Source organism: Trichomycterus rosablanca, chromosome 7, assembly GCF_030014385.1.
Source record: "Trichomycterus rosablanca isolate fTriRos1 chromosome 7, fTriRos1.hap1, whole genome shotgun sequence".
NCBI classification, from domain to species: Eukaryota; Metazoa; Chordata; class Actinopteri; order Siluriformes; family Trichomycteridae; genus Trichomycterus; species Trichomycterus rosablanca.
The window spans coordinates 24,613,582-24,639,968 of record NC_085994.1 but is presented as its reverse complement, the minus strand read 5'-3'; the positions used below and the strand labels follow the sequence as shown (position 1 = coordinate 24,639,968).

The following is a 26,387-nucleotide window of genomic DNA, read 5'->3' as shown; positions in this document are numbered from 1 at the left end:
TAAGATATATTAGTCTATTTGTTTTTAGATTTTTAGTTTTTTTTGTTTGTTCAGCCTTGCGAAAAATTTATTTCACACATCCCAAACCTTCACATAAAAGTCACACAGTTACATTAGATCCTACAGCAGGGGGGGGCTAAACTTTTTGGCTGAAGGGCCACACTGGGTTTTAAAATTTGACAGACGGGCCGGACCAGTAGCAGATGGGGATGAACTAATATAAATTATCAATCAAAGAATGAAATATCTGTGTGTATAGATGATAGACTCAAATTTAAAAAAGGTCGGTAGTGTTTGGAGTGCACAAACTAGTGGAATCAACTAGTGGCGATGCGATAAGATATAATGTAAACTTAAAGTACAATGGCAGGCCACTGCCCGTATTTTAGCTTATATTGTTTATAAGTTATCTTAAAAACACAAAATACTGTAGTTCTGATACATTCTGACAGAATTACAGTGTTTATATTTTTTGTATTATTGCAAGACTGTATTTTGACAATTGACAATATTGACAATATTAATATTATATCTATATTATATATACATATTGACAATATTCAACAAACCAGCAAAATCTCACAATCACATTTATGCTCCGTTTTACTTCAAATAAATGAGCATAAAAAAATCACAATATTTGATAATGCTTTGCTATCATTGCAAAATGAAAGCGCATGGTAAACAGCAGAACCATGACCCAGATCAACCACACAGCAGCAGAAAATCATAACCGCTGCTTACCTGATCCCTGTGTTGTTCCATTAGGAATATAATCCACTTGTTTTTCTTCTTGGCGACCAACTTGTATGTTTCCAGAATATTTCCATAATATATAAAATCCATACCCAATTGTTTTTATTCACCTAACTAATGAAATCCATTTTAAATCATTTATTCTGTCTGCTTTAGCGCTAAAAAGCTGAAACTGGTCATTCGTTCACTAAATGGCACTTAACAACTAATGAAGAGAGAGATTGAATTTCTGCCCAAAATCTGAATTCGAAGCTCTGACTGGTTTATACAGCTGTTTATCAAGACCTGGACCACGACTTAATCTTTTTAACAAATGAACTGATTCATTAAGTTGTTTTAGCACGGCTCTGTAATGAAATAGAGTGAGCAAAACCAATGAATCTTTACCATAGATAAGGACGCAGGTCCCTGATTCAATTCCAATGAATAATCCGTTTGAAAAGAGTCGTTTTTGACTCGTTGACTCAGTGATTCAGTTTGCAAGCCCTACTCTAAAGAACAACTTTGTAAATGCTTAACGGGCTGGATCAAACAGCCTAACGCCTAGGGCCGTAGTTTGCCCATCACTGTTCTACAGCAACACCATGTCACAACCTAGGAAAATTCTCCATATATTATTTTAATGTAGCCTATTTGATTAAAAAGAGCTCCTTCTAAGGTTTTAGGACTATAGCACACCTTAATAAAAGTGGTGAATCTCACCAGGGCTTTCCATGCTAAGCTAAAGTCAGTGATCAGAACTGCACACTAAGTAAGCAAAATGGGACTCATGGAAGGGAAACCCCCAGTACATGTATGACATTTGCAAAAGAAGCACCTTGATGATCCCCAAAGCTTGTGGGATAAGGTTCTGTATGCAGACAAATTACATTTCTAACCTTTATTGACAGCAAGGGTGTGATAATGCTTGTCTAAATGCAAATACAATGTTTAATGGTAGGTATATTATACAGTTAACCATGAAGGTGAAGGTAAACTCTGTGACTTGAGGAATTAGACAAACAATAATTTCCGTTCCTTCCCAGAAGGTTTTTTCAGAAGGATTTAAGGTAATTTGAACTTATATTTACTTGATAAATTCAACATATTAAAACGTGTTACATGGGAGAAGTTACGGCACATTTAATAAGTATGTTTAATGTTTTAAGTGTTTGTACAGCGTAGAGGACACATGTTGAAATGTTGAAAATCAATGGGAAAGGTGAGATTTGCCCAGGGTGTTCTAATTTTCACATACTTCTGCAAGGTTATTGGAAGGTTTTGGAAGGAATGTTATGTGTGTTTTAACATGTTTACTATGTTCTATAGACCAGTAATTTATCTCTCTCTCTCTCTCGTTCTCTCACTTTTTCTCTTTATATCTCTCTGTTTTTTTCTCTTTCATCCTCTCTATCTTTTCTTGTTTGTATTTTTATCTTTCTTTTTTTAATTCTCACCCCCCCCCCCCCCACCTTTGGTCTTTTTGCAGGGCCTGACTAATTGTAAAGTAAATCACAGTAAGTCACATCTGTTTTAATATACATTTACAAATGATAACACCCATTTGCATTTCCAATTGATTTCTGCAAAATGAACTCATAACGTTGTTTAAAATGTATTAATTCAATAGCCATTGGCATCCTTAGTTCAAGTTCCAAGCATGGATAAATAGAAGGGTTGCATCAGGTGTAAAAACTCTGCCGAAGACCCCACCCACATAGTCCGGTCATCCACCGTAGCAGAACCATGTCTGCTGCAGCCACTGCCAATTATGCTAGCTAGATTGCGCCCAGCCGACCAGTGGCAATGCCGAGTTTCGAACCGGGGTTCAGAATCTCGGCGCTGGTGTGCTAGCAGAATATCCCACTGCACCACCTGGACACCGATACCAACCTTTTTTTACACAGAAACTCTGGGTGGAAAGGCAGAAATAACCAGGACAGGGAGCCAATCCATCAGGGTGTCGGCCAGCCATTCAGACATAGTAAATCATATCTGTGTAGACGCTTGGTTGATTGATAGTATCGTTAGTCAATAGCTAAGCGTGGGCTAGCCTAATAGATTGTTTTTACTGGTTTAGCGTTTTTACTGCATTGTTCTCAGTTGCGAAACATTTGCTTATGCAGACACTGTTTACAAGTGAAACCTTGGCTGCGTCCCATACTGCATCCTATGTGCTACAGAGTGTACTATACCATTCAAAGTGCACTAGTCAGACATACTATTTAGCAAAGCAGTGTTTGATTTGGGACACAGCCGCTTGAACTATGGAGGCATAGATCAACTTTTATAGTTCAAAAAAAGTTTGTCTGCCCTGTGGAGTCTTTGTTTTCACCCATCTTCATCCCAAAATTATCCTACAGATTCTCCAGACTTGAGTCTTGTCATAGTTAACGTACTGCAACCCAAACCCAACCCAACTCAGTCTCATTTCTTTAATTAGAACATCTGACACTGGGAAGTAAGAAATAATGTGTTCAGTAAAGGCAGGAGAAATGCACTTTGTGTGTTATTTGTTTAGGCAGAAGATGTTTGTCTTGTCATGACTTGAATGAGCAATCATGAGTAATTAAAGCAGAAATTTATGCGAGTTTTGTTTGATCCTTTTTTTTTTTTAAGTAGGTGGTACGTGTGTTTATTATGAGAGCTACGTGATTGGTCTTGCTGCTCATGCGTTGCTGTGCCACAGTGATGAAGGATGGCTCCCATGCCTGAGAATCCAGCTTAACATCACAGCTACAGGTACCTTATGTCCTTCATAATGTCTTATGCCTTATGTCTTTCAAAACCTTATTATAAGAAAACACTTAATTATCTGTGTAACGTACTAGCCACCCCACTAAATACCTTTATTGGGCACCTGCGCAGTGGTAGCTCAGTGGTTTAGATGCCAGTCTTGTAATTGGATGGTTACTGGTTAAAGCCCCATTATAGCCACATTGCCACATCGGGCCATGCCACTAAGCAAACTCCTTAACTGTCAATTACTTGAGTTGTAACATGATTGTAAGTGGCTTTGGATAAAAAAATGATCTTGTGTAAGTCAAGAGTTTGACGTTATGTAGAAACAAATAAACATTTAATGTTCCACCTTTGAAGCAGAGGCACTTATGGCATTATATACTGCTGTACAAATACAGGAAAAGTACACAGGGGACACACTGAGCCCTTTTCCACCGACTCGGAGCGGGTGGATTCTCAGCGTTCCTCACAACCCCTGTAACAGGTTGATTACCTTCATCCAGCGTTTCTCGCGGCAGGAAGAGTATATCGGCCCGTTCCAAAAGAACTACAAGGCCCAAAAGCCACAGCGCTGATTAGCGCTAATTTATAGCACCTGCAAGTGAATCTATGCAAGCAAACTCTGAGAACAAGTCCCAAAAGCAACAGCGATGATTAGTTCAATTCTTAAATTCATCAGCTGAATCTGACTCTCGAGTCGATTCCTATCTTTAACTATTATTTCCCTGTTTTCTTCTCCTTTTAGTTTAGATTTTGGGAATAAGCATTCTGGATCTCAGCTGATTGGTGGAACGAGTAGCTGGTTGGCTGACCGCCTAGGGCTTTACCTTCTAATAGTAATAGTTAGAATTTTTTAGTTCCCCTTTTTTATGCTCTGCATCCTGGGCCCTGTTTTCTTTGGCTGGTTTGTCCCAGTGGTGTACGGAGAGCCATGCCCCGATCTCTGCGCTCCTACACTTCTGTACAGGCACCCTGGGCAACCAAGGTCCTTACACAACATTGATAACCCCAACCCTTAGTCCGGTCTTTCCCACCCAGCAGATCGTAAACCAATTTTGTCTGCTGCAGGCACTAGGCAATTATGCCTGCTAGAGGTAACAAAACTGAGATTTAAACCAAGGAGTTTAGAATCTCTGCGCTGGTGCACTAACGGATTATCCCGCTGCACCACCTGAGCGCCCGTTTCTACTGTTTATTTATGTTATGCAGTACCCACAGTTAATGATGCATGATTGGCTCCCAAAAACTGGTGGAAAAGCGGGCCGGTTCTCTTAAAAGCACAGAGGTTCAAAGAAGCCCGGAAGGAACTGGTTCAAGAACCAGAGTGCTAAAAAAGTGCTAAGTACACCAGAGCTGGGATCTCAAATACATCGTATCGAGTCTCAGCTCTGACTGCCGGCTGGGCTGAGCATCCACATGAACAACGATTGGCCTGTTGTTCAGATAGGGGTGGAATATTAAAAAGCCAGATAGTGACTCTGTCATAACCAATGCAACTACGACCTCTGCTGGCTGATTGATGGCACCTGCACAGAGACAGGAAAAGAGTGCTGTCAGGGTGTGTCACGCCGTACACGGTGCTGATTGGCATTGCACTCGTCAATGTGTAGGTGACAAAATGCATACGGCTGCTGCCCACGTGTTGGAGGGGGCGTGGGTTAGCTTCGTTCTCCTCAATCAGAGTGGGGATCGGCATTGGTGGAGGAAGCATGAAGCAATCGGGCAATTGTACAATTGTATAATATTTAATATAAATTAATATTAATTTAATATTTAATTGTATAATAGTTACAAACAAGTATTTTTTGTTTAGGATTCCATGAAGATCTAGATCAGTATGCAGAAGCTAGCTATGAAACTGGAAGCGGTATGAAAGTTCCCATTCATGTTTCACCATCTATCCAAGTGTGCTATCAAGGCTCAGACTTCTTTGGCTCAAGAGAACTGACCTTCACGCCCATCTCAGATGACAGTACCACAGAGGTAATGTGGGGTTACACCTGCTTAACTAAAAAATTCCATTTCATTTGAGTTTTATCAACTGGTCAAGATTGTGTTTCCATCGGGTTGTGCCGCCTCAGCCTATTGGTTTGAATGGCCTGAGACTAACTGTGTTAGCTTAAGCTAAAACTGTGGTGATGTAATCACTGTCTGAGTAGTGTGTCTGAATAATCTGCCTTACACACCGATAACATTAAAACCACCTCCTTGTTCCTACACTCACTGTCCATTTGATCAGCTCCACTTACCATATACTTTGTAGTTCTTTGTAGTTCTACAATTACTGACTGTAGTCCATCTGTTTCTCTGCATGCTTTGTTAGCCCCCTTTCATGCTGTATTATTTATTTATATTATTTATTATTTGGGTGGTGGGTCTTTCTCAGCACTGCAGTGACACTGACATGGTGGTGGTGTGTTAGTGTGTGTTGTGCTGGTATGAGTGGATCAGACACAGCAGCGCTGCTGAGGTTTTTAAACACTTCACTGTCACTGCTGGACTGAGAATAGTCCACCAACCAAAAACATCCAGCCAACAGCGCCCAGTATGCAGTGTCCTCTGACCACTGATGAAGATCTCATAGTTGACCAACTCAAACAGCAGCAATGGTTGAGCGATCGTCTCTGACTTTACATCTACAAGGTGGACCAACTAGGTAGGGGTGTCTAATAGAGTGGACAATGAGTGGACACGGTATTTAAAAACTCCAGCAGCACTGCTGTGTCTGATCCACTCATGCCAGCACAACACACACTAACACACCACCACCATGTCAGTGTCACTGCAGTGCTGAGAATGATCCACCACCTAAATAATACATGTTCTGTGGTGGTCCTGACACCTGACCATTGAAGAACAGCATGAAAAGGGGCTAACAAAGCATGCAGAGAAACAGATGGACTACAGTCAGTAATTGTAGAACTACAAAGTGCTTCTGTATGGTAAGTGGAGCTGATAAAATGGACAGTGAGTGTAAAAACTGTGTAATGATCAATTTCCTTGCACTGTAATTTGATTGTGATTGTGTTGACTTTGTGTTTATGGGTTTAAATGTACTGCAGATGTGGATGTCATTGGTGGTGATGCTGGAAAAAGTTCATTTTGGCAGTGAAGTCCATATCTTCTGTCCACCCTCTCTGAAACACAACTTCAGCATACACGTCAGTCTTCCTGCAGAAGATACAGGTAGAACACACACACATCCTACACACACAACACACACTTTCTTACTTCCTGCACATCAGCATTATTATGGTTAAGAGAAACTAAACAGAAACATACTTTTTAGTTTACTAAATTATATAAAGATACAAATTATACGGGTGCCTTTAGCTGTACTACATTTACATTGTCTGCATTTAGCAGATGCTTTCATAAAAGCAACTTACAGTACTGTGACAGTATACACCGATCAGCCATAACATTAAAACCACCTCCTTGTTTCTACACACACACATTTTATCAGCTCCACTTACCATATAGAAGCACTTTGTAGTTCTACAATTACTGACTGTAGTCTATCTGTTTCTCTGCTTGCTTTGTTATTTCCCTTTCATGCTGTTCTTCTATGGTCAGGACTCTTCACAGGACCATCACAGAGCAGGTATTATTTAGGTGGTGGATCATTCTTAGCACTGCAGTGACACTAACATGGTGCTGGTGTGTTAGTGTGTGTTGTGCTGGTATGAGTGGATCAGACACAGCAGCGCTGATGGAGTTTTTAAATACCATGTCCACTCACTGTCCACTCTATTAGACACTCCTACCTCGTTGGTCCACCTTGTAGATGTAAAGTCAGAGACGATCGCTCATCTATTGCTGCTGTTTGAGTTGGTCATCTTCTAGACCTTCATCAGTGGTCACAGGAGGCTGCCCATGGGGCGCTGTTGACTGGATATTTTTGTTTGGTGTACTATTTTCAGTCCATCAGTGACAGTGATGTGTTTAAAAACTCTGCTGCTGTGTATTATCTACTCATACCAGCACAACACACACTAACACACCACCACCAAGTCAGTGTCACTGCAGTGCTGAGAATGATCCACCACCTAAATAATACCTGCTCTGTGGTGGTCCTGGGAGAGTCCTGACCATTGAAGAACAGCATGAAAGGGGGCTAACAAAGCATGCAGAGAAACAGATGGACTACAGTCAGTAATTGTAAAAGTACAAAGTGCTTCTATATGGTAAGTGGAGCTGATAAAATGGACAGTGAGAGCTGAAACAAGGACGTGGTTTTAATGTTATGGCTGATCGGTGTATATTGTCCAAGCAATTGAAGGTTAAGGGCCTTGCTCAAGAGCCCAACAGTGGCAACCTGGCAGCAGTGGGGCCTGAACCAGCGCCCTTTCGATTACTTGTCCGCTTCCTTAACCGCTAGGCTACCACCACCCTTTACTATCTATCAGCCGGATGCCCACCCAGACTGAGATGGAATGGTCAAACGGGTTCCTCATTGCTGCTGGAACTGTGGCCTCTGTTGGCTGGGTTGAGGCACTTGCACTATAGACAGTTGATTAATGGGTAGAGGTGCATGACTCTCCGTACATGATACTGCTCTCTGTGAGACTCTATTTCTGCCAGGTGAAAAGATGCAAGGGCTGCCTGATAGTCTGCAGCTCAAATCAAATCAAGTCAAGGTTTATTTGTCACATACATACCTGTAGTCATATACAGTACAACTGGCAGTGAAATGCTCCTCTGTCAGAATAGGGGTCTTCAGTGGTGGAGGAATACGCTTAGATTAGGAGGACAAGGGGGGAATGCAATTATGCACGTTTTAATTAATATGGTAGTACCTTGAAACTTGATGTTATTTGGTTCTGGGAGTGGCGTTGAGTTTAAAAGGTGTTGAGTTTTAAGGTATTTTTTCCCATAAGGATGTATGGAAAACATGTTAATGCGTCCATGGTCCGGTAGAACTGCATGTATTTTAGGCTTATGTAAAATAATGGTGTTGTTTTTGACACTTACACTAAAAATAACACAAATATAATATAAAAACACTCAAATAGAATTAAAACAGTTAAAAATCTATAAAAAATACAATAAAACCTGCACTTTGTTTCCTTATTCTTCTTAATTAGTGGAGAGACCTTATGGGCAGTAATAATTAAAAGAGGTTTAGTGTTTCTATGTCATTCTTTTTATACAAGTTGCATTAAGCTTTTTTTAACTATAAGCGTTTTAGACTCTCTCGGAAAAGCTGATTTTACAATTTCTCAGCACCCCGAGCTATAACACAAGTTTAAAAGTGAAACAGTAATGGAAATACAGCTAAACACAGATACATGCAGAGCAAATTCAGAGTGAATTTGATGGTTATTCCACACAAATGCAGATTCGTCTCATACTCATACCAGGGCAGTTGTAGCCTAGTGGTTAAGGTACTGGACTAGTAATCAAAAGGTCATTGGTTCAAGCCCCACCACTGCCAGGTTTCTGCTGTTAAACCCTTGAGCAAGGCTCTTAACCCTGAATTGCTCAGACTGTATACTGTCACAGTGCTGTAAGTCGCTTTGGATAAAGGCGTCTGCTAAATGCCGAAAATGTAAATGTACTCGCAACTTTGATGACGTTTTATCGCACTGCTCGAGCCGAGTGCTGAGTACAGCGGCAGTCACAGACACGTTGGGTTTAAAGGAAACGTTGAGTTTAAGGGTACAAATTTCTCGACGTAGGGCATTGGATTTTAAAGTTTTTGAGTTTAGGGAACGTTGAGTTACATGGTACAAGGTATTTAACAATAACAGTAAATGAAAACTACACAAATGAAATGTCTAATGAAATCATTGTCTTACTTTGCCTGTCTGTTCCAGTTTGTTCCCATGGTCTAGGAGTTGAGTGGTGTAAAGGTGAGTTCATGTATGTCTAATGTGGTTATGAGTATTTTGACACCTGAACACAAGCTTGTTGGACATTCCATTTCGAAAACTAATGGTATTAAAATAGAGTGATCTGTTCTTGCATTCAAAAGGGTCTCTGGTTTCAAAAAGTTTGAGAGCCACAGGGCGGGTTGTACCTTTGCACAGAGGTGCAAAGTGGGAAGATGTTGCACCCTGTACCTGTGAGATGGGAAGATAAGAACCCAGTTGCAGTACACTTAAACAAGATAGAAGAATAAAGCCACAAACAAATAACCAGTGGCCAAAAAACAGAAAAGTGGAGAGACGATACAACATACACCGATCAGGCATAGCATTAAAACCACCTTCTTGTTTCTACATGCACTGTCCATTTTATCAGCTCCACTTACCATATATAGAAGCACTTTGTAGTTCTACAATTACTGACTGTAGTCCATCTGTTTCTTTACATACTTTTTTAGCCTGCTTTCACCCTGTTCTTCAATGGTCAGGACCCCCACAAGGCCACCACAGAGTGGGTATTATTTGGGTGGTGGATTATTCTCAGCATTGCAGTGACACTGACATGGTGGTGGTGTGTTAGTGTGTGTTGTGCTGGTATGAGTGAATCAGACACAGCAGCGCTGCTGGAGTTTTTAAATACTGTGTCCACTCACTGTCCACTCTATTAGACACTCCTACCTCGTGGGTCCACCTTGTAGATGTAAAGTCAGAGACGATCGCTCATCTATTGCTGCTGTTTGAGTTGGTCATCTTCTAGACCTTCATCAGTGGTCACAGGACGCTGCCCATGGGGCGCTGTTGACTGGATATTTTTGGTTAGTGGACTATTTTCAGTCCATCAGTGACAGTGAGGTGTTTAAAAACTCCATCAGCGCTGCTGTGTCTGATCAGTGGTCAGTATCACTGCAGTGCTGGGAATGATCCACCACCTAAATAATACCTGCTCTGTGGTGGTCCTGTGGGGGTCCTGACCATTGAAAAACAGCTTGAAAGGGGGCTAACAAAGCATGTAGAGAAACAGATAGACTACAGTCAGTAATTGTCGAACTACAAAGTGCTTCTATATGGTAAGTGGAGCTGATAAAATGAACAGTGAGCGTAGAAACAAAGAGGTGGTTTTAATGTTATGGCTGATCGGTGTATAGGCTGCACACTGCACATACCAGCTGCCCAATCCACCACTATAGCGACTCAGGCATATAAGAATAAAGACCAAAGGCAGGGAACTTCACCCCAGTGGAGGCTTAACAAAGAACAAAGGTGGATTGCCATTACCACGCCTCACATTTCCTGCACTCAGGAGGGATATCGTGTGGCAGCCGGGTCCAATGACAAGTTCCCAAAAAAAGGTTCCCAAGAGGGTACGTCAAAAGTGCCTCACAGATTGTGCAGGAGAGTACGCAACACAATGTACCAGCAGTGAGCTGCTCAGTGAACCCGGCGTTTAAAGCTTCTATCATGGTTTTAGAGCAGCCACGCTTAATGAGGTGCCTCAATGCGCCCGTAAAGTTCTAAGGAAAGGCTTACAGCCTCTCTATAGAGGAGGTGGACCCATAAAAGTAAAGGAACATTTTACTTTACAAAATTTACAAAACATAGAATTCAATCAAGGGCGTCAAAACTTTTTCAGTATAATAACCATAATTATTATTATTATAATTTTTTTTTTTAATTTTCTATTTTCCCCACTTTTTCCTCCAATTTTTCTCCCTAATCTAGTCGTGTCCAATTACTCTGATTGCGTCCTCTATACTGATTCGACCCTTTACTGCTGACTGAGGACGCCTCTCAACTGACATACGCCCCCTCCGGCACGTACAGTCAGTACAGACTGCATTTTTCACCTGCACGAGTCGAGTTCATACACTGACGGGCACTGTGTATGAAGGGCCACACCCCCATCAGCATTATTTCTCAGCCCTGTGCAGGCGCCATCAGTCAGCCAGCAGGGGCCGCAGTGGCACCAGTTATGTGGACCTATGATCCGACTTTCTTACCCTCTAACCCTGAACAACAGCCAATCGTTGTTCATGCTGCCGCCCAGCCCAGTCGGAAAGGCAGAGCTGAGATTGGATACGATGTATTCGAAACCCCAACTCTGGTGCGCTAGCGTACTTTACCGCTGCGCCACATGAGCGGCTATTATTAGAATTTTTATTGTTATTATTATCATCTAAATATTGACGAAGTACAAGTATTTTGTCATCGACCAAACTTGATTTTGTCTCTGTATTAATTAGAATTTTAATAAAGGATGTTTGGGGGCTTGGTGGGATGCCTGTTTCCTCACAGCAAGAAGGTCCTGGGTTTGATTTCCAGTGGGAGCGGTCCAGATCCTTTCTGTGTGGACTGTGCATGTTCTCCCTGTGGGTTTCCTCCAGTCCAAAGACATGCAGTCAGGTTAACTGAAGACACAAAAAAGTCTCCCAAGGCATGAGTGTGTGTGTACAGTGTATCACAAAAGTGAGTACACCCCTCACATTTCTGCAAATATTTCATTATATCTTTTCATGGGACAACACTATAGACATGAAACTTGGATATAACTTAGAGTAGTCAGTGTACAGCTTGTATAGCAGTGTAGATTTACTGTCTTCTGAAAATAACTCAACACACAGCCATTAATGTCTAAATAGCTGGCAACATAAGTGAGTACACCCCACAGTGAACATGTCCAAATTGTGCCCAAATGTGTCGTTGTCCCTCCCTGGTGTCATGTTAAATTTGGTGTTTTGGGTACAATTCTCTCATACTGGCCACTGGATATTCAACATGGCACCTCATGGCAAAGAACTCTCTGAGGATGTGAGAAATAGAATTGTTGCTCTCCACAAAGATGGCCTGGGCTATAAGAAGATTGCTAACACCCTGAAACTGAGCTACAGCATGGTGGCCAAGGTCATACAGCGGTTTTCCAGGACAGGTTCCACTCGGAACAGGCTTCGCCAGGGTCGACCAAAGAAGTTGAGTCCACGTGTTCGGCGTCATATCCAGAGGTTGGCTTTAAAAAATAGACACATGAGTGCTGCCAGCATTGCTGCAGAGGTTGAAGACGTGGGAGGTCAGCCTGTCAGTGCTCAGACCATACGCCGCACACTGCATCAACTCGGTCTGCATGGTCGTCATCCCAGAAGGAAGCTGACGCACAAGAAAGCCCGCAAACAGTTTGCTGAAGACAAGCAGTTCAAGAACATGGATTACTGGAATGCCCTGTGGTCTGACGAGACCAAGATAAACTTGTTTTGCTCAGATGGTGTCCAGCATGTGTGGCGGCGCCCTGGTGAGAAGTACCAAGACAACTGTATCTTGCCTACAGTCAAGCATGGTGGTGGTAGCATCATGGTCTTGGGCTGCATGAGTGTTGCTGGCACTGGGGAGCTGCAGTTCATTGAGGGAAACATGAATTCCAACATGTACTGTGACATTCTGAAACAGAGCATGATCCCCTCCCTTCGAAAACTGGGCCTCATGGCAGTTTTCCAACAGGATAACGACCCCAAACACAACCTCCAAGATGACAACTGCCTTGCTGAGGAAGCTGAAGGTAAAGGTGATGGACTAAACCCAATTGAGCACCTGTGGCGCATCCTCAAGTGGAAGGTGGAGGAGTTCAAGGTGTCTAACATCCACCAGCTCCGTGATGTCATCATGGAGGAGTGGAAGAGGATTCCAGTAGCAACCTGTGCAGCTCTGGTGAATTCCATGCCCAGGAGGGTTAAGGCAGTGCTGGATAATAATGGTGGTCACACAAAATATTGACACTTTGGGCACAATTTGGACATGTTCACTGTGGGGTGTACTCACTTATGTTGCCAGCCATTTAGACATTAATGGCTGTGTGTTGAGTTATTTTCAGAAGACAGTAAATCTACACTGCTATACAAGTTGTACACTGACTACTCTAAGTTATATATAAGTTTTATTTCTATAGTGTTGTCCCATGAAAAGATATAATAAAATACTTGCAGAAATGTGAGGGGTGTACTCACTTTTGTGATACACTGTATGTGTGTGTGTGTTTGCCCTGTGATGGACTGGCGTCCTGTCCGGGGTGTGTCCTGCCTTTCACCCTGTAAGTCGGGCCAACCGTGACCCTGAATAGGATAAAGCAGACAATGAATGAATGATTATTTGAATTCTGGTAATTCTGGCTCTTGAAAAACTGTTATATGATTGGTTTCTTTGTTTTCCAGCACCAATTCTGATGTCAGAAATTAATGTGGAAACAGGAATGGCAAGACTGCACTTGGATGCTCTGGATAATAGGAGAATTCAGGATATGCGAGCGTGCCAGAGGAACGGGAACGGAGAATGTACAGAACTAAAATGGGTATTTAATATACAACTATCAACATTCAGGGATGTCAAAAAGTCATTTTCAAATTTTCTAACTCACTCTGTCATTACATATTTGTCATAGATTTCAGATTTCACATGACTAAACAACACAGGACAAACTCATTTCTTTATGGACAAAGCTATCAAACATCCAGATCACTTATGAGAAAAAAACTACCTCCAGCTGCAGAGACTTCTGCAGCTTAATACTACCAATGCTACCAAGTCCTAACACAACAACTCTTACCATCCCATTATGTTAGACAGCTGAGATTTACAAATAGCAATTTCTGTTTTATCTGTTTATTTACTTTTCTGTTTGATAGGATCAGAATCCACTGATGATACCACTGAGCTCTGTCATCCCCTGTCTCTGTATCCAGGTACTGATCTAAAATGTATATACAATATGTACAGTGTATATATATATACAGGTGTATATACTGATCAGCCATAACATTAAAACCACCTCCTTGTTTCTAAACTCACTGTTCATTTTATCAGCTCCACTTACCATATAGAAGCACTTTGTAGTTCTACAATTACTGACTGCTTTCACCCTGTTCATCAATGGTCAGGACCACAGAGCAGGTATTATTTGGGTGGTGGATCATTCTCAGCACTGCAGTGACAATGACATGGTGGTGTGTTAGTGTGTGTTGTGCCGGTATGGATCAGACACTAATGCTGATGAAGTTTTTAAACACCGTGTTCACTCACTGTCCACTCTATTAGACACTCCTACCTAGTTGGTCCACCTTGTAGATGTAAAGTCAGAGACGATCTATTGCTGCTGTTTGAGTTGGTCATTTTCTAGACCTTCATCAGTGGTCACAGGACGCTGCTCACGGGGAACTGTTGGCTGGATATTTTTGGTTGGTGGACTATTCTCTGTCTATCAGTGCTGCGGTGTCTGATCCACTGCAGGTACACCACCACCATGTCACTGCCGTGCTGAGAATGATCCACCACCCAAATAATACCTACGCTGTAGTGGTCCTGGGAGAATCCTTACCATTGAAGAACAGCATGAAAGGAGGCTAACAAAGCATGCAGAGAAACAGATGGACTACAGTTAGTAATTGTAAAACTACAAAGTGCTTCTATATGGTAAGTGGAGCTGATAAAATGGAAAATGTGTGTAGAAACAAGGAGGTGGTGTTAATGTTATGGCTGACAGGTATATATACAGTGTATCACAAAAGTGAGTACACCCCTCACATTTCTGCAGATATTTAAGTATATCTTTTCATGGGACAACACTGACAAAATGACACTTTGACACAATGAAAAGTAGTCTGTGTGCAGCTTATATAACAGTGTAAATTTATTCTTCCCTCAAAATAACTCAATATACAGCCATTAATGTCTAAACCATCGGCAACAAAAGTGAGTACACCCCTTAGTGAAAGTTCCTGAAGTGTCAATATTTTGTGTGGCCACCATTATTTCCCAGAACTGCCTTAACTCTCCTGGGCATGGAGTTTACCAGAGCTTCACAGGTTGCCACTGGAATGCTTTTCCACTCCTCCATGACGACATCACGGAGCTGGCGGATATTCGAGACTTTGCGCTCCTCCACCTTCCGCTTGAGGATGCCCCAAAGATGTTCTATTGGGTTTAGGTCTGGAGACATGCTTGGCCAGTCCATCACCTTTACCCTCAGCCTCTTCAATAAAGCAGTGGTCGTCTTAGAGGTGTGTTTGGGGTCATTATCATGCTGGAACACTGCCCTGCGACCCAGTTTCCGGAGGGAGGGGATCATGCTCTGCTTCAGTATTTCACAGTACATATTGGAGTTCATGTGTCCCTCAATGAAATGTAACTCCCCAACACCTGCTGCACTCATGCAGCCCCAGACCATGGTATTCCCACCACCATGCTTGACTGTAGGCATGACACACTTATCTTTGTACTCCTCACCTGATTGCCGCCACACATGCTTGAGACCATCTGAACCAAACAAATTAATCTTGGTCTCATCAGACCATAGGACATGGTTCCAGTAATCCATGTCCTTTGTTGACATGTCTTCAGCAAACTGTTTGTGGGCTTTCTTGTGTAGAGACTTCAGAAGAGTCTTCCTTCTGGGGTGACAGCCATGCAGACCAATTTGATGTAGTGTGCACTGACAGGCTGACCCCCCACCTTTTCAATCTCTGCAGCAATGCTGACAGCACTCCTGCGCCTATCTTTCAAAGACAGCAGTTGGATGTGACGCTGAGCACGTGCACTCAGCTTCTTTGGACGACCAACGCGAGGTCTGTTCTGAGTGGACCCTGCTCTTTTAAAACGCTGGATGATCTTGGCCACTGTGCTGCAGCTCAGTTTCAGGGTGTTGGCAATCTTCTTGTAGCCTTGGCCATCTTCATGTAGCGCAACAATTCGTCTTTTAAGATCCTCAGAGAGTTCTTTGCCATGAGGTGCCATGTTGGAACTTTCAGTGACCAGTATGAGAGAGTGTGAGAGCTGTACTACTAAATTGAACACACCTGCTCCCTATGCACACCTGAGACCTAGTAACACTAACAAATCACATGACATTTTGGAGGGAAAAGGACAAGCAGTGCTCAATTTGGACATTTAGGGGTGTAGTCTCTTAGGGGTGTACTCACTTTTGTTGCCGGTGGTTTAGACATTAATGGCTGTATATTGAGTTATTTTGAGGGAAGAATAAATTTACACTGTTATATAAGCTGCACACAGACTACTTTTCATTGTGTCAAAGTGTCATTTTGTCAGTGTTGTCCCATGAAAAGATATACTTAAATATCTGCAGAAATGTGAGGGGTGTACTCACTTTTGTGATACACTGTATATGTGTGTGTGTGTGTTTGTGTGTGTGTGTGTGTTTGTGTGTGTGTGTGTGTGTGTGTGTGTGTGTGTGTGTGTGTGTGTGTGATAGATTCCCAGTTTATTTGCTGAAACATCTTAAGGGTAGTAGTCGTGCAATAGTCATGAAACATTACATTTTTGTTGCATTTAAATGATGCAATAGGACATAAATGATGTGCCAGAACTTTATTAGTGGTTGGTCTTACATTTTTTTTTACTAAATTCCCCCTTAATACATACACCCTTAAACATCTTGGGTGAAGCCTAAGGAGGCTAAAATTTATGCAAAAGTATGTCAACTCTGTACTATTGCCCCCCCCCCATCCCACAAATGTAGTTGTTTCCAGTTTCCCTGATTGTAATACCTTGCCTGCTTGTACCACTTAAACCATAGACCCCTATCCTGTGCCCCCTCTGACACGAATGCAAACGCTGGGTGCTTCTTTTCACCTTCCAGTGGTGGAGACTCACAGAGAGCTGAATCATGTATGGAAAGACATGCTGTGCTGCTCTGTAATTTGGCCAGTGGTTCACATACTTTTAGCTATGTCATGTATTACTGATTAGAAGAAATTACTTATTTAATAATTTATCATTGTGGTCATTGCATACATTTTGAATACACAATTGAATGTGAAATATCCATTCCATTGAGGCTCTTGATCCGATCAGCTGTGTCTGAGGTGGGGGAATGGTTGAAAGGGTTTCTCACAGCAGCTGCAATTAATAGTCTTTACTAGCTGGTTAAGGTGCCTGCATGAGAGATGGTTGATTCATGGATAGTAGTGTGTGACTCTGTATGCAATACTGCTGTCTGGCAGGTGAAAAGAAGCGGCTGTTAACCATGTCAGAAGGGGCGAGGGGGAATCTGCAGTGGAAAAGAAAGTAACAAATAGAAAATTAAATACTAGATTAGAAGGAAGTGACATTATTATTAATACAGTTGTTTACCATTTGAAGTAGTAAAAGAGAAAATCTGTGATTTGTTTAAACACTTTCAATGCTCATGAGCGCTGTCAGATACAACAGTTCATTTCCAATGTTAATAAGCATTTGCAGCTTCTTGAAACTACATTATGTTCAATGCCTAGAATTCATTAGTATTTTTGACTTTGATTAGATTTGGTGGGAAACTGAACCTCGAAAGGAATTCTGCCCATTTGTGAATAACACAGGTATGTATACAAATCTAATACAGTGTGTTTGTTTGGTCCTTAATACACACTACATGGACAAAATTATTGGGACACCCCTTGTAATTATTACACTGTGAACACTTAAATCACACGTTGGTTATCAATGAACGAAAGATTCAAGTTAAAATCTTTACTGATATGAATTGTGTAATTAGTTAAGAACAAAATGACAAAACAATATTTAATGGAAACCAAAATCATCAACCCATGGAGGGCTGGACTCAAATTCATACCGAAAATCAAAGTAAAACATTGAAATCATAAGCTCATCCAATTTTTGTGAATTTTATAACGGGAATGTTACTTAGTAGTGTGTATGGCCCCCACGTGTCTGTGTGCACTCCTAGCAATGTGTGGGCATGCTCCTGATGTAACGCTGGATGGTGTCCTGGGGGATGTCCTGGATCAGGGCATCAGTGAGCTCCTGGACAGTCTGTGGCACGACTTGCCAGCGTCGGATGCACTGATAGATAAAGTCCCAGAGGTTCTCAACTGGATTCAGGTCTGGGGAATGCGAGGGCCAGTCAAGGGCATCAATGCCTTCATCAACCAGAAACTGCCTACACACTCCAGCCGCATGAGGCCTGGCATTGTCCTGCACCAGGAGGAACCCAGGGCCCACTGTACCAGGATTTAATCTGTAACATCATATGAGGCTTTCTTAAAAAACAACCATTCTCTTGTGACTGAATGAGCACAAATTCCCAAAGACATAGGGAGTCTGTGAGAAGCCTTCTCAGAAGAGTGGCTGTTATAGGTGATAAGATTAGATAGAAGTCAGTCTATATTAATACCATTTGTATTTGAAATGGGATGTCCAACAAGCTCATGATCAGGTATCCAAAATACTTTTGACCCTATAGTGTATCACATGTTCTAAATTTTTGGATGAAAAATGAACCTGCTTGCTGCAAAAACTGGCAGGGGGTGTGGGTTACAGAATTATGCCTAAATTCCATTCCATTACAGATGGCAAGAGACATCGAGGCACAGGTTTTAAAGAATTAACCCAATATGCACAATGCTTAACCAAGGTAGAACATTACTATGGCTAAAAAGCAGCAATCACAAAAGGCAAATGACAAAAATAAAGGGTGGCAAAACAGCAGGAGCTAATAAAAGTATCAAGAGAAACAAAATAAATTGGACATGTAAGGGATAGAATGAGAATGAAACTGGTTTCCACATTAGGGCCAACTGCTCAATCCACCGGCATGTGACAACCAAGTTCTCAGAAAAAAATAAGAGGGAACTTATTACAAAACAGGAGTGGCTGGCACAGCCCTCGCCAACATGGCTACACACGTGGAAAAGCACAAGTTCCCCAAAAAAGAGATTAAGAGTGCCCACATCTGCACTGAGCTCAGAAATGTGATTTCTCAGAGAAGAGCAGGCTACCAACATCGAAACCAGCAACTCTGTGGGTAAGGAGCCGTGATTAAACAAAGCAACCTCCACCTGGAGCTTAATGAGGCACAGAGATTGTCAGCAATAAGTCACCTTCCTCTCTATTCCCTCTGCCAAGCCATAATGACATGGCAGATGGGCATAATTCTGTAATCCACGCCTTCTTTGCCGGTCTTTGCCACAGGTGGGCATGTAAAACAACTTGATTAACTGGAAAAATGATCTTAGATGACTTTTATTTTTGTAGTTTTGTCTAGCTCTAATGTGTCAGTGACTGTTGAGGAATCTCAGACTCATGATGCAGCAGTGGATAGAGACACCAGCGCTCTTGCCTGGAACATCACCGCTCCCTGCAAACTGCAGGTCGAACTTCATTTATGCAAAAAACCCGCCATCTTCGGCAAAGGCTGCTTTGAATCTGATGACCTAAAGACCAGAAGCCATCAAATACACAACCAATCAAATCCAGACTGGAAGAATAGTAACAGATATTGGGTAAGATGATCAAAATTAACTGATTAATGGGTTCACCAATAACCAAGAAATAAGTCATTGTTTAATTAATGTTGGTTAAAAAAGACATTTAATTATTCAACACACAATTCTTATTTCTATGACACTCTATGTACAGCATGTTCTTAAATATGTAATCCCACAATTAGTGATTTCATTTCCAAGTGACCCATCATGTAGCAAAGTACCCATGCTAAATTTGGTTACCTTTTTTTGACCAAGGACCAAGCGGACCAAATGGGTGGAGCAAGAAACAGTGCAGAACAATGATTGGTCAAACAGAATTGGCACAGGGTTCTCAGATGGGAAATAATAGAGGTCAGTGCGTGACTCTCTGTATGTAATTCTGATCCCTGTATGAACCAGCCTTGGGTGCAAGGTAGGAATACCCTGGACAGACATCAAACCATTGCAGGGCTACCCCCTTCCCTTCCCCAGTCAGACAAGGCCAGTCATATTTGTGTAGACACCTTGCCAGCAAACAGCAGTGCTGAGATTTATAGCCTGATCTCAGTGGTGGTGGGCTAGCATAATAGATTGCTGTATCGCCTGAGTACCCGTCACTGAAAAGTGTCCCAGGTTATTTATCCAGTTGGGTGTTGCTCAGATGAATGTGACCAAATAAAATCACCCAAATGAAGAAATGAAATCAATGTTGAATATAACTTACTTTCTATAGATTTCATTTTCATGTTTTCCCACCACTTTATTTTGGTAAGGGTCCAACTTTCCTAGAATTACTGGGCGCAATGCAGTAACACACCCCGGACAGGACGCCAACAACACCTACTCTGTAGTGGTCATGGGAGAGTCCTGACCATTGAAGAACAGCATGAAAGGGGGCTAACAAAGCATGCAGAGAAATAGATGGACTACAGTCAGTAATTGTAGAACTACAAAGTGTTTCTATATGGTAAGTGGAGCTGATAAAATGGACAGTGAGTGTAGAAACAAGGAGGTGGTTTTAACGGTATGGCTGATTGGTGTATACTTTGCATTTAGCATATTTGTCCAATCAGCTTAAAAATACCTTACAACAGTCATTACTGTCATTGTAAGTTAGATTTTCACAGTGCAGATGGTGGGCTGGTTACTTTATTTTTTCCTGGGTGTGAGTAAGTAAGTAAATGGGTGAGTGGCTGATGGATGGCACCCAGTCCTGCATGTGTTTTGCATTGTGTCCAGTGTTCCCAGGTGGGTCCTGTTCCACCATGATAAACCCAAATTGGCTCATCATTTGATTTTACAGTATAATAATGACCAGATTCTTCATTTATTTTCTTTACTGTCTGCAGAAATTACAAGGTGAATTTCTTCGAGTGCAACGCCACCCTTCACTCTGCGTGCAGGTAAACACTTACTTGAAAGATATAAAAGATATTTTAAAAATATTTTATCCACTCCTGTTTTAATTATGATGAAGAACACTAAAATCTCAGTCCAAAATGTTCTAGGAATCTTTTATTGTGTCGCAATTTAGTTCTTGGAAAAACATATGATGTATATATGATATATTGTTTTATTTTATTTCACTGACCAATTTATGGGTCGTCACGGTGGCTCAGTGGGTAGCACTGTTGCCTCACAGTAAGAAGGTCCTGGGTTCGATCCCCAGGCGGGGCAGTCCGGGTCCTTTCTGTGTGTAGTTTGCATGTTCTCCCCGTGTCTGCGTGGGTTTCCTCTGGGAGCTCCGGTTTCCTCCCACAGTCCAAAAACATGCAGTCAGGTTAATTGGAGACACTGAATTGCCCTAAAGGTGAATGGGTGTGTGTATGTGTGTCTGCCCTGCAATGGACTGGCGCCCCGTCCAGGTTGTTACTGTGTGCCTTGCGCCGGTTGAAAAGCTGGGATAGGCTCCAGCACATGACCCTAATTGGATAAGTGATTAAGAAAGTGAGTGAGTGACCAATTTATTTACTATTATTCATTGGTCCTGTTTTAATGGTGATCCCTTGATTCCTTGACTGGTGGCGTAGTCAACTACCTCCATCAGGATATAAATTTTTCACCATACTCATAAGATGACCAGTAAAAACAGTGTTGCTTTGACTTACAGTGACCCATCTCTCTAGGTGGAGTACCGGACCCAAACCTTGTCAGCAAAGTGCTCCCTCCCACAGCATCTGCACTCCTTATGTTATGTTATGTGATGTACATGTTATGTTGCTCTGTGTTGCTTTAATAATAATAACCTCAATCTCTTCCAGATAAAGGTTAGAGGAATTGAAGGATATTTCGATCCCATTTGCCCGTATGAATGTAAGGACCTCTGTTTAGTAAACTGTATGGCCAAAAGTATGTGGACCCATTTTGTAATTATTGAGTTCATGTGTGTCAGCCAGATCTAGTGCTAATGGGTGTAAAATCAATAATGTAAAATAAAAGTGGTGACACTTTGGAAAAAGTCCTTTCCTGTTCCAGGATAAACTTGCCACTTTGTACAATAAAAGGTCCATAAAGATATGGTTTGACCAGTTTGGTGTGGAGGGACTCCAGTGACTTGAACAGTGGCCTAACATCTGTCTTACTGAACACATTTTCATTGTTTAGCTGACACTTCTATTCAAAGTGACTTACAATTGTGAGCTAATTTAAGCCAAGCAAATAAGAGCTAATGGCCTTACTCAAGGGCCCAACAGTGGCAACCTGGCAGTAGTGGGGCTTGAACTAGCAACCTTCCAATTATTAGTCCAGTACCTTAACTGTTAAACCAACACTTCTTTGAGATAACCTGGAATGTTGGCTGCTAACCAGCTCTGTTTGTCCAACATGTCTGAGGTGTCTGATCTTATAAATTATCAAATATGTAAAAGCTTATTGTCCACACATTTTTGGTCATATAGTGTATATATGTTTATATAATTAATTCTGTTATACTGGTATTTAAGGTATGTTTTGTCTATTCATGTAACGCTTTCTTAACTTGGTGTATATTTGATTTATTTTCTCTATCAGCTTTATCTGTAGTTAATAGAGCTTACTGGAGTTTGTCTCTTCTGGCGGGTCTGGTGCTCATATGTCTGACTGTTTTGGGGGCCTATGCAGTACAAGGAACACTTAAAGGTATTCTGATGTTAAATTATTTAGCTGTAAAATGTACAAATAAAGTACAAATACTCCCAAATACATCATCTCTTCATCATGGCACCTGTTAGTGGGTGGGATATATTAGGCAGCAAGTGAACATTTTATCCTCAAAGTTGATGTTAGAAGCAGGAAAATGAACAAGCGTAAGGATTTGAGTGAGTTTGACAAGGGCCAAATTGTGATGGCTAGATGACAGGGTCAGAGCATCTCCAAAACTGCAGCTCTTGTGGGGTATTCCCGGTCTGCAGTGGTCAGTATCTATCAAAAGTGGTTCAAGGAAGGAACAGTGGTAAACCGACGACAGGGTCATGGCCGGCCAAGGCTCATTAATGCACGTGGGGAGTGAAGGCTGGCCCGTGTGGTCTGATTCAACAGACGAGCTACTGTTGCTCAAACTGCTGAAGACGTTCATGCTGGTTCTGATAGAAAGGTATCAGAATACACAGTGCATCACAGTTTGTTGCTTATGGGGCTGCATAGTGCAGACGATTTAGGGTGCCCATGCTGACCCCTGTCCACCACCAAAAGCACCAACAATGGGAGTGTGAGCATCGGAACTGGACCACAGAGCAATGGAAGAAGGTGGTCTGGTTTGATGAATCACGTTTTCTTTTACATCACGTAGATGGCCGGGTGCGTGTGCGTCACTTACCTGGGGAACACATGGCACCAGGATGCACTATGGGAAGAAGGCAAGCCGGCGGAGACAGTGTGATGCTTTGGGCAATGTTCTGCTGGGAAACCTTGGGTCCTGCCATCCATGTGTATGTTACTTTGACACGTACCACCTACCTAAGCATTGTTACAGACCATGTACACCCTTTCATGGAAACAGTATTCCCTGATGGCTATGGCCTGATTCTAAGGATAAAGCGCCCTGCCACAAAGCAAAAATGGTTCAGGAAAGGTTTGAGGAGCACAACATCGAGTTTGGGGTGTTGTTGGGATGTGCTGGACAAACAAGTCTGATCCATGGAGTCCGATCCCACCTCACAATTTACAATGGTTAAAGGATCTGCTGCTAACATCTTGGTGCCAGATACCACAACACACCTTCAGGGGTCTAGTGGAGTCCATGCCTCGATGGGTTAGGGCTGTTTTGGCAGCAAAAGGGGGACCAACACAATATTAGGAAGGTGGTCATAATGTTATGTGTGCATAATGTTAAGTACAAACCCCATTTCCGGTGAGCACATGTTTTAAAATGCAAAAAAAGCAACCATCTGTGATTTAATAATGCAACCAACTTGATTGCATTTGATGCCTGCAACACGTCCAAAGTTACAGATACATCTGTTTGAAGCAAATAACTAAGAGTATCATGAGTGGTTATAAAACAAGGATCCATCAAAGGCTCTGTCTTTGCAAGCAAAGATGGGTTGTGGCTCCACTTTGTCTTTTACCCACTACTGTATATAATATTGTGAAAAGATTTAGGTTAATTTGGAGGAATCCTACATCCCTGTGTAGGGCAAGGTTGGAAACCACTGTTGATCTTTGAGCATTCCTCGCCAACTTTTTTTTCGGAAATGGGGTTTGTGTTTTAACCCTTTAATGGTTTCACCAAGACAATACTTACAAGACAAGTATTTAGACTCAAAGTAAGCTCATTTTTATGTTGTCACTGCCGATTTCAAGGTCTATCCAAAGCATTGGTCTATTTATAAATGTTAAGGGTTATGCAAACTTTGGCACAGAATCAGATATTAAAATGTGTCCTAATTTCCATATCACTCTCCCTATGCCATATTTACATGTGCAGGAAACATACAGTGCTTCAATTGCCTATGTTATTGCATGTTTGTGTCCTTTCCAAGTGATTTCACACCATTAAATAAAAGGACATCACAGACAATTTGTATTCTTTGCAGGTTGGGTATTCAGATGGCTGAAAGTGGACAATGTCAGCAGTAAGTACTCTGTACTGTTTAAACATACAAAATGTGATCAAAACTATGTAGAGTCATGATCATGAGCTGATTGGACAATCCAAAACTGTGGACATTATGGTGAAGTTGCCCTCCCTCTTTGTGGCTGTAGCAGCTTTTCACAATATTTTAAATTGTATCTATGAGAATTTGTGCCTATTTAATAAAAAGCATATTAATGAGGTGAGACACAGATGTCTGGCTCAGGATTAGTGTTCCAATTCATCCCAAAAGTGTTCATTGAGATTGAAGTCTGTACAGACCAGTGAGCTTCCTCCAAACCAAACTCGTCATGTTTTTTTATTTACCTTTTAGCAATAGGTTTGAGGGTGGCTAAGTGGGTAGCACTGTCACCTCACAGCAAGAAGGTCTGGGTCCTTTCTGTGTGGAGTTTGCATGTTCTCCATGTGTCCGCATGGGTTTCCTCTGGGAGCTCCTATTTCCTCCCACAGTCCAAAGACATGCAAGTGAGATGAACTGGAGACACTAAATTGTCCATGACTGTGTTTGATGTAACCTTGTGAACTGATGAACCTTGTGTGAGTAGTAACTACTGTTCCTGTCATGAATGTAACCAAAGTGTAAACATGACATTAAAATCCTAATAAACAATCAAACAAACAATAGGTTTGACTGAAATATCTAAACTCAATAATTAAGAGGAGGGTCTACATACTTTTCACCACATTGTGTATATAGCAAGCTATTACCTTTCCTTCAAATGCATAAGAAAGGAGTAATGTATTGTGTCTCTCTCATCAGAAAGAGTAGGAGGAGGTCAGGTGGTGTTGCTGTACCCACCGGACGCCGACACTGCTCTGGCAGAGCTGGTGTGCCACCTAGGCTCAGCCCTCTCCTCGCTGGGTTTCGGCGTCTCCTCAGAGCTGTGGAGCCGTGCCGAGCTGAACGCTCTGGGCCCCGTACCCTGGTTGCACTCGAGGCTCCACCGCCTGCAGTGCTACGGAGGCAAAGTGGTGATCATTCTCACCCGTGCTGCCTGGGCACGAGCCGAGGAATGGTGCCAAAGCAGAGCAGAAAAGGATGAGCACAAAGAGACCTACTCGGATGTCTTCAGCGCTTCCCTGAGCTGCATTCTTGCTGACTACCTGCAGGGACGCGCTGGCGAGCGCTTCGTCCTGGTTCAGTTTGAAACGCAGCCAGCCGGACCACCGAACGAAAAAGGGTCCATGCCCGAACTGTTTCGTGGGCTTCCACTTTTCAGCCTGCCCTCCCAGAGTTTGGGGTTTTTGACCGAGCTGACTCAGGGAGCTCACGAAGTGCAAAGAGCTAACGAGAGCACCGTGAAGAGGAGGACAAGGGCTGGTGTGTTGAGAGCAGGGGCACGAACTTTAACCAGAACGCTACGTGAGCTAACAGGGGGTGCAGGATACAGGATGGTGGGGATTTCTCAAGATTGCATGCCATTTGGGAAGGATGATCCATGGGCAACGATTCCTCTGAGGCTAGAAAGCTTAACTCCACAATCCAGCCCAGAATTCCACACTAAAAACTGTGTTGTTGATGAGGTTTAAGATTTATTGAGCAAAGTGGAGAGGAACCAAATCACTCACCCACTCACTTTTCAATGGGCGCAAGGCACACAGTAACACCCTGGACGGGGCATGAGTCCATCGCAGGGCAGACACACATATACACCCATTCACCTATAGGGCAACAGTGTCTCCAGTTAACCTGACTGCATGTTTTTGGACTGTGGGAGGAAACCGGAGCTCCCG

The 26,387-nt window shown here is 42.3% G+C and overlaps 1 protein-coding gene across 1 annotated transcript; it reads left to right on the top strand.

Moving 5' to 3' along the window:
* Positions 1–1,935: 1,935 nt before the first annotated feature.
* wu:fl23c11 (interleukin-17 receptor C) lies at positions 1,936–26,277 on the top strand. The gene is made up of 14 exons (XM_062998763.1): positions 1,936–1,957; positions 3,358–3,477; positions 5,291–5,460; positions 6,540–6,663; positions 9,297–9,332; positions 13,541–13,677; positions 14,012–14,068; positions 17,641–17,695; positions 19,371–19,618; positions 20,932–20,985; positions 21,844–21,895; positions 22,604–22,699; positions 24,595–24,637; positions 25,418–26,277. The coding sequence occupies exons 1-14, from the start codon at positions 1,936–1,938 to the stop codon at positions 26,181–26,183; spliced, it is 1,980 nt and encodes a 659-aa protein (XP_062854833.1). The 3' UTR covers positions 26,184–26,277.
* The last annotated feature ends 110 nt before the right edge of the window (positions 26,278–26,387 follow it).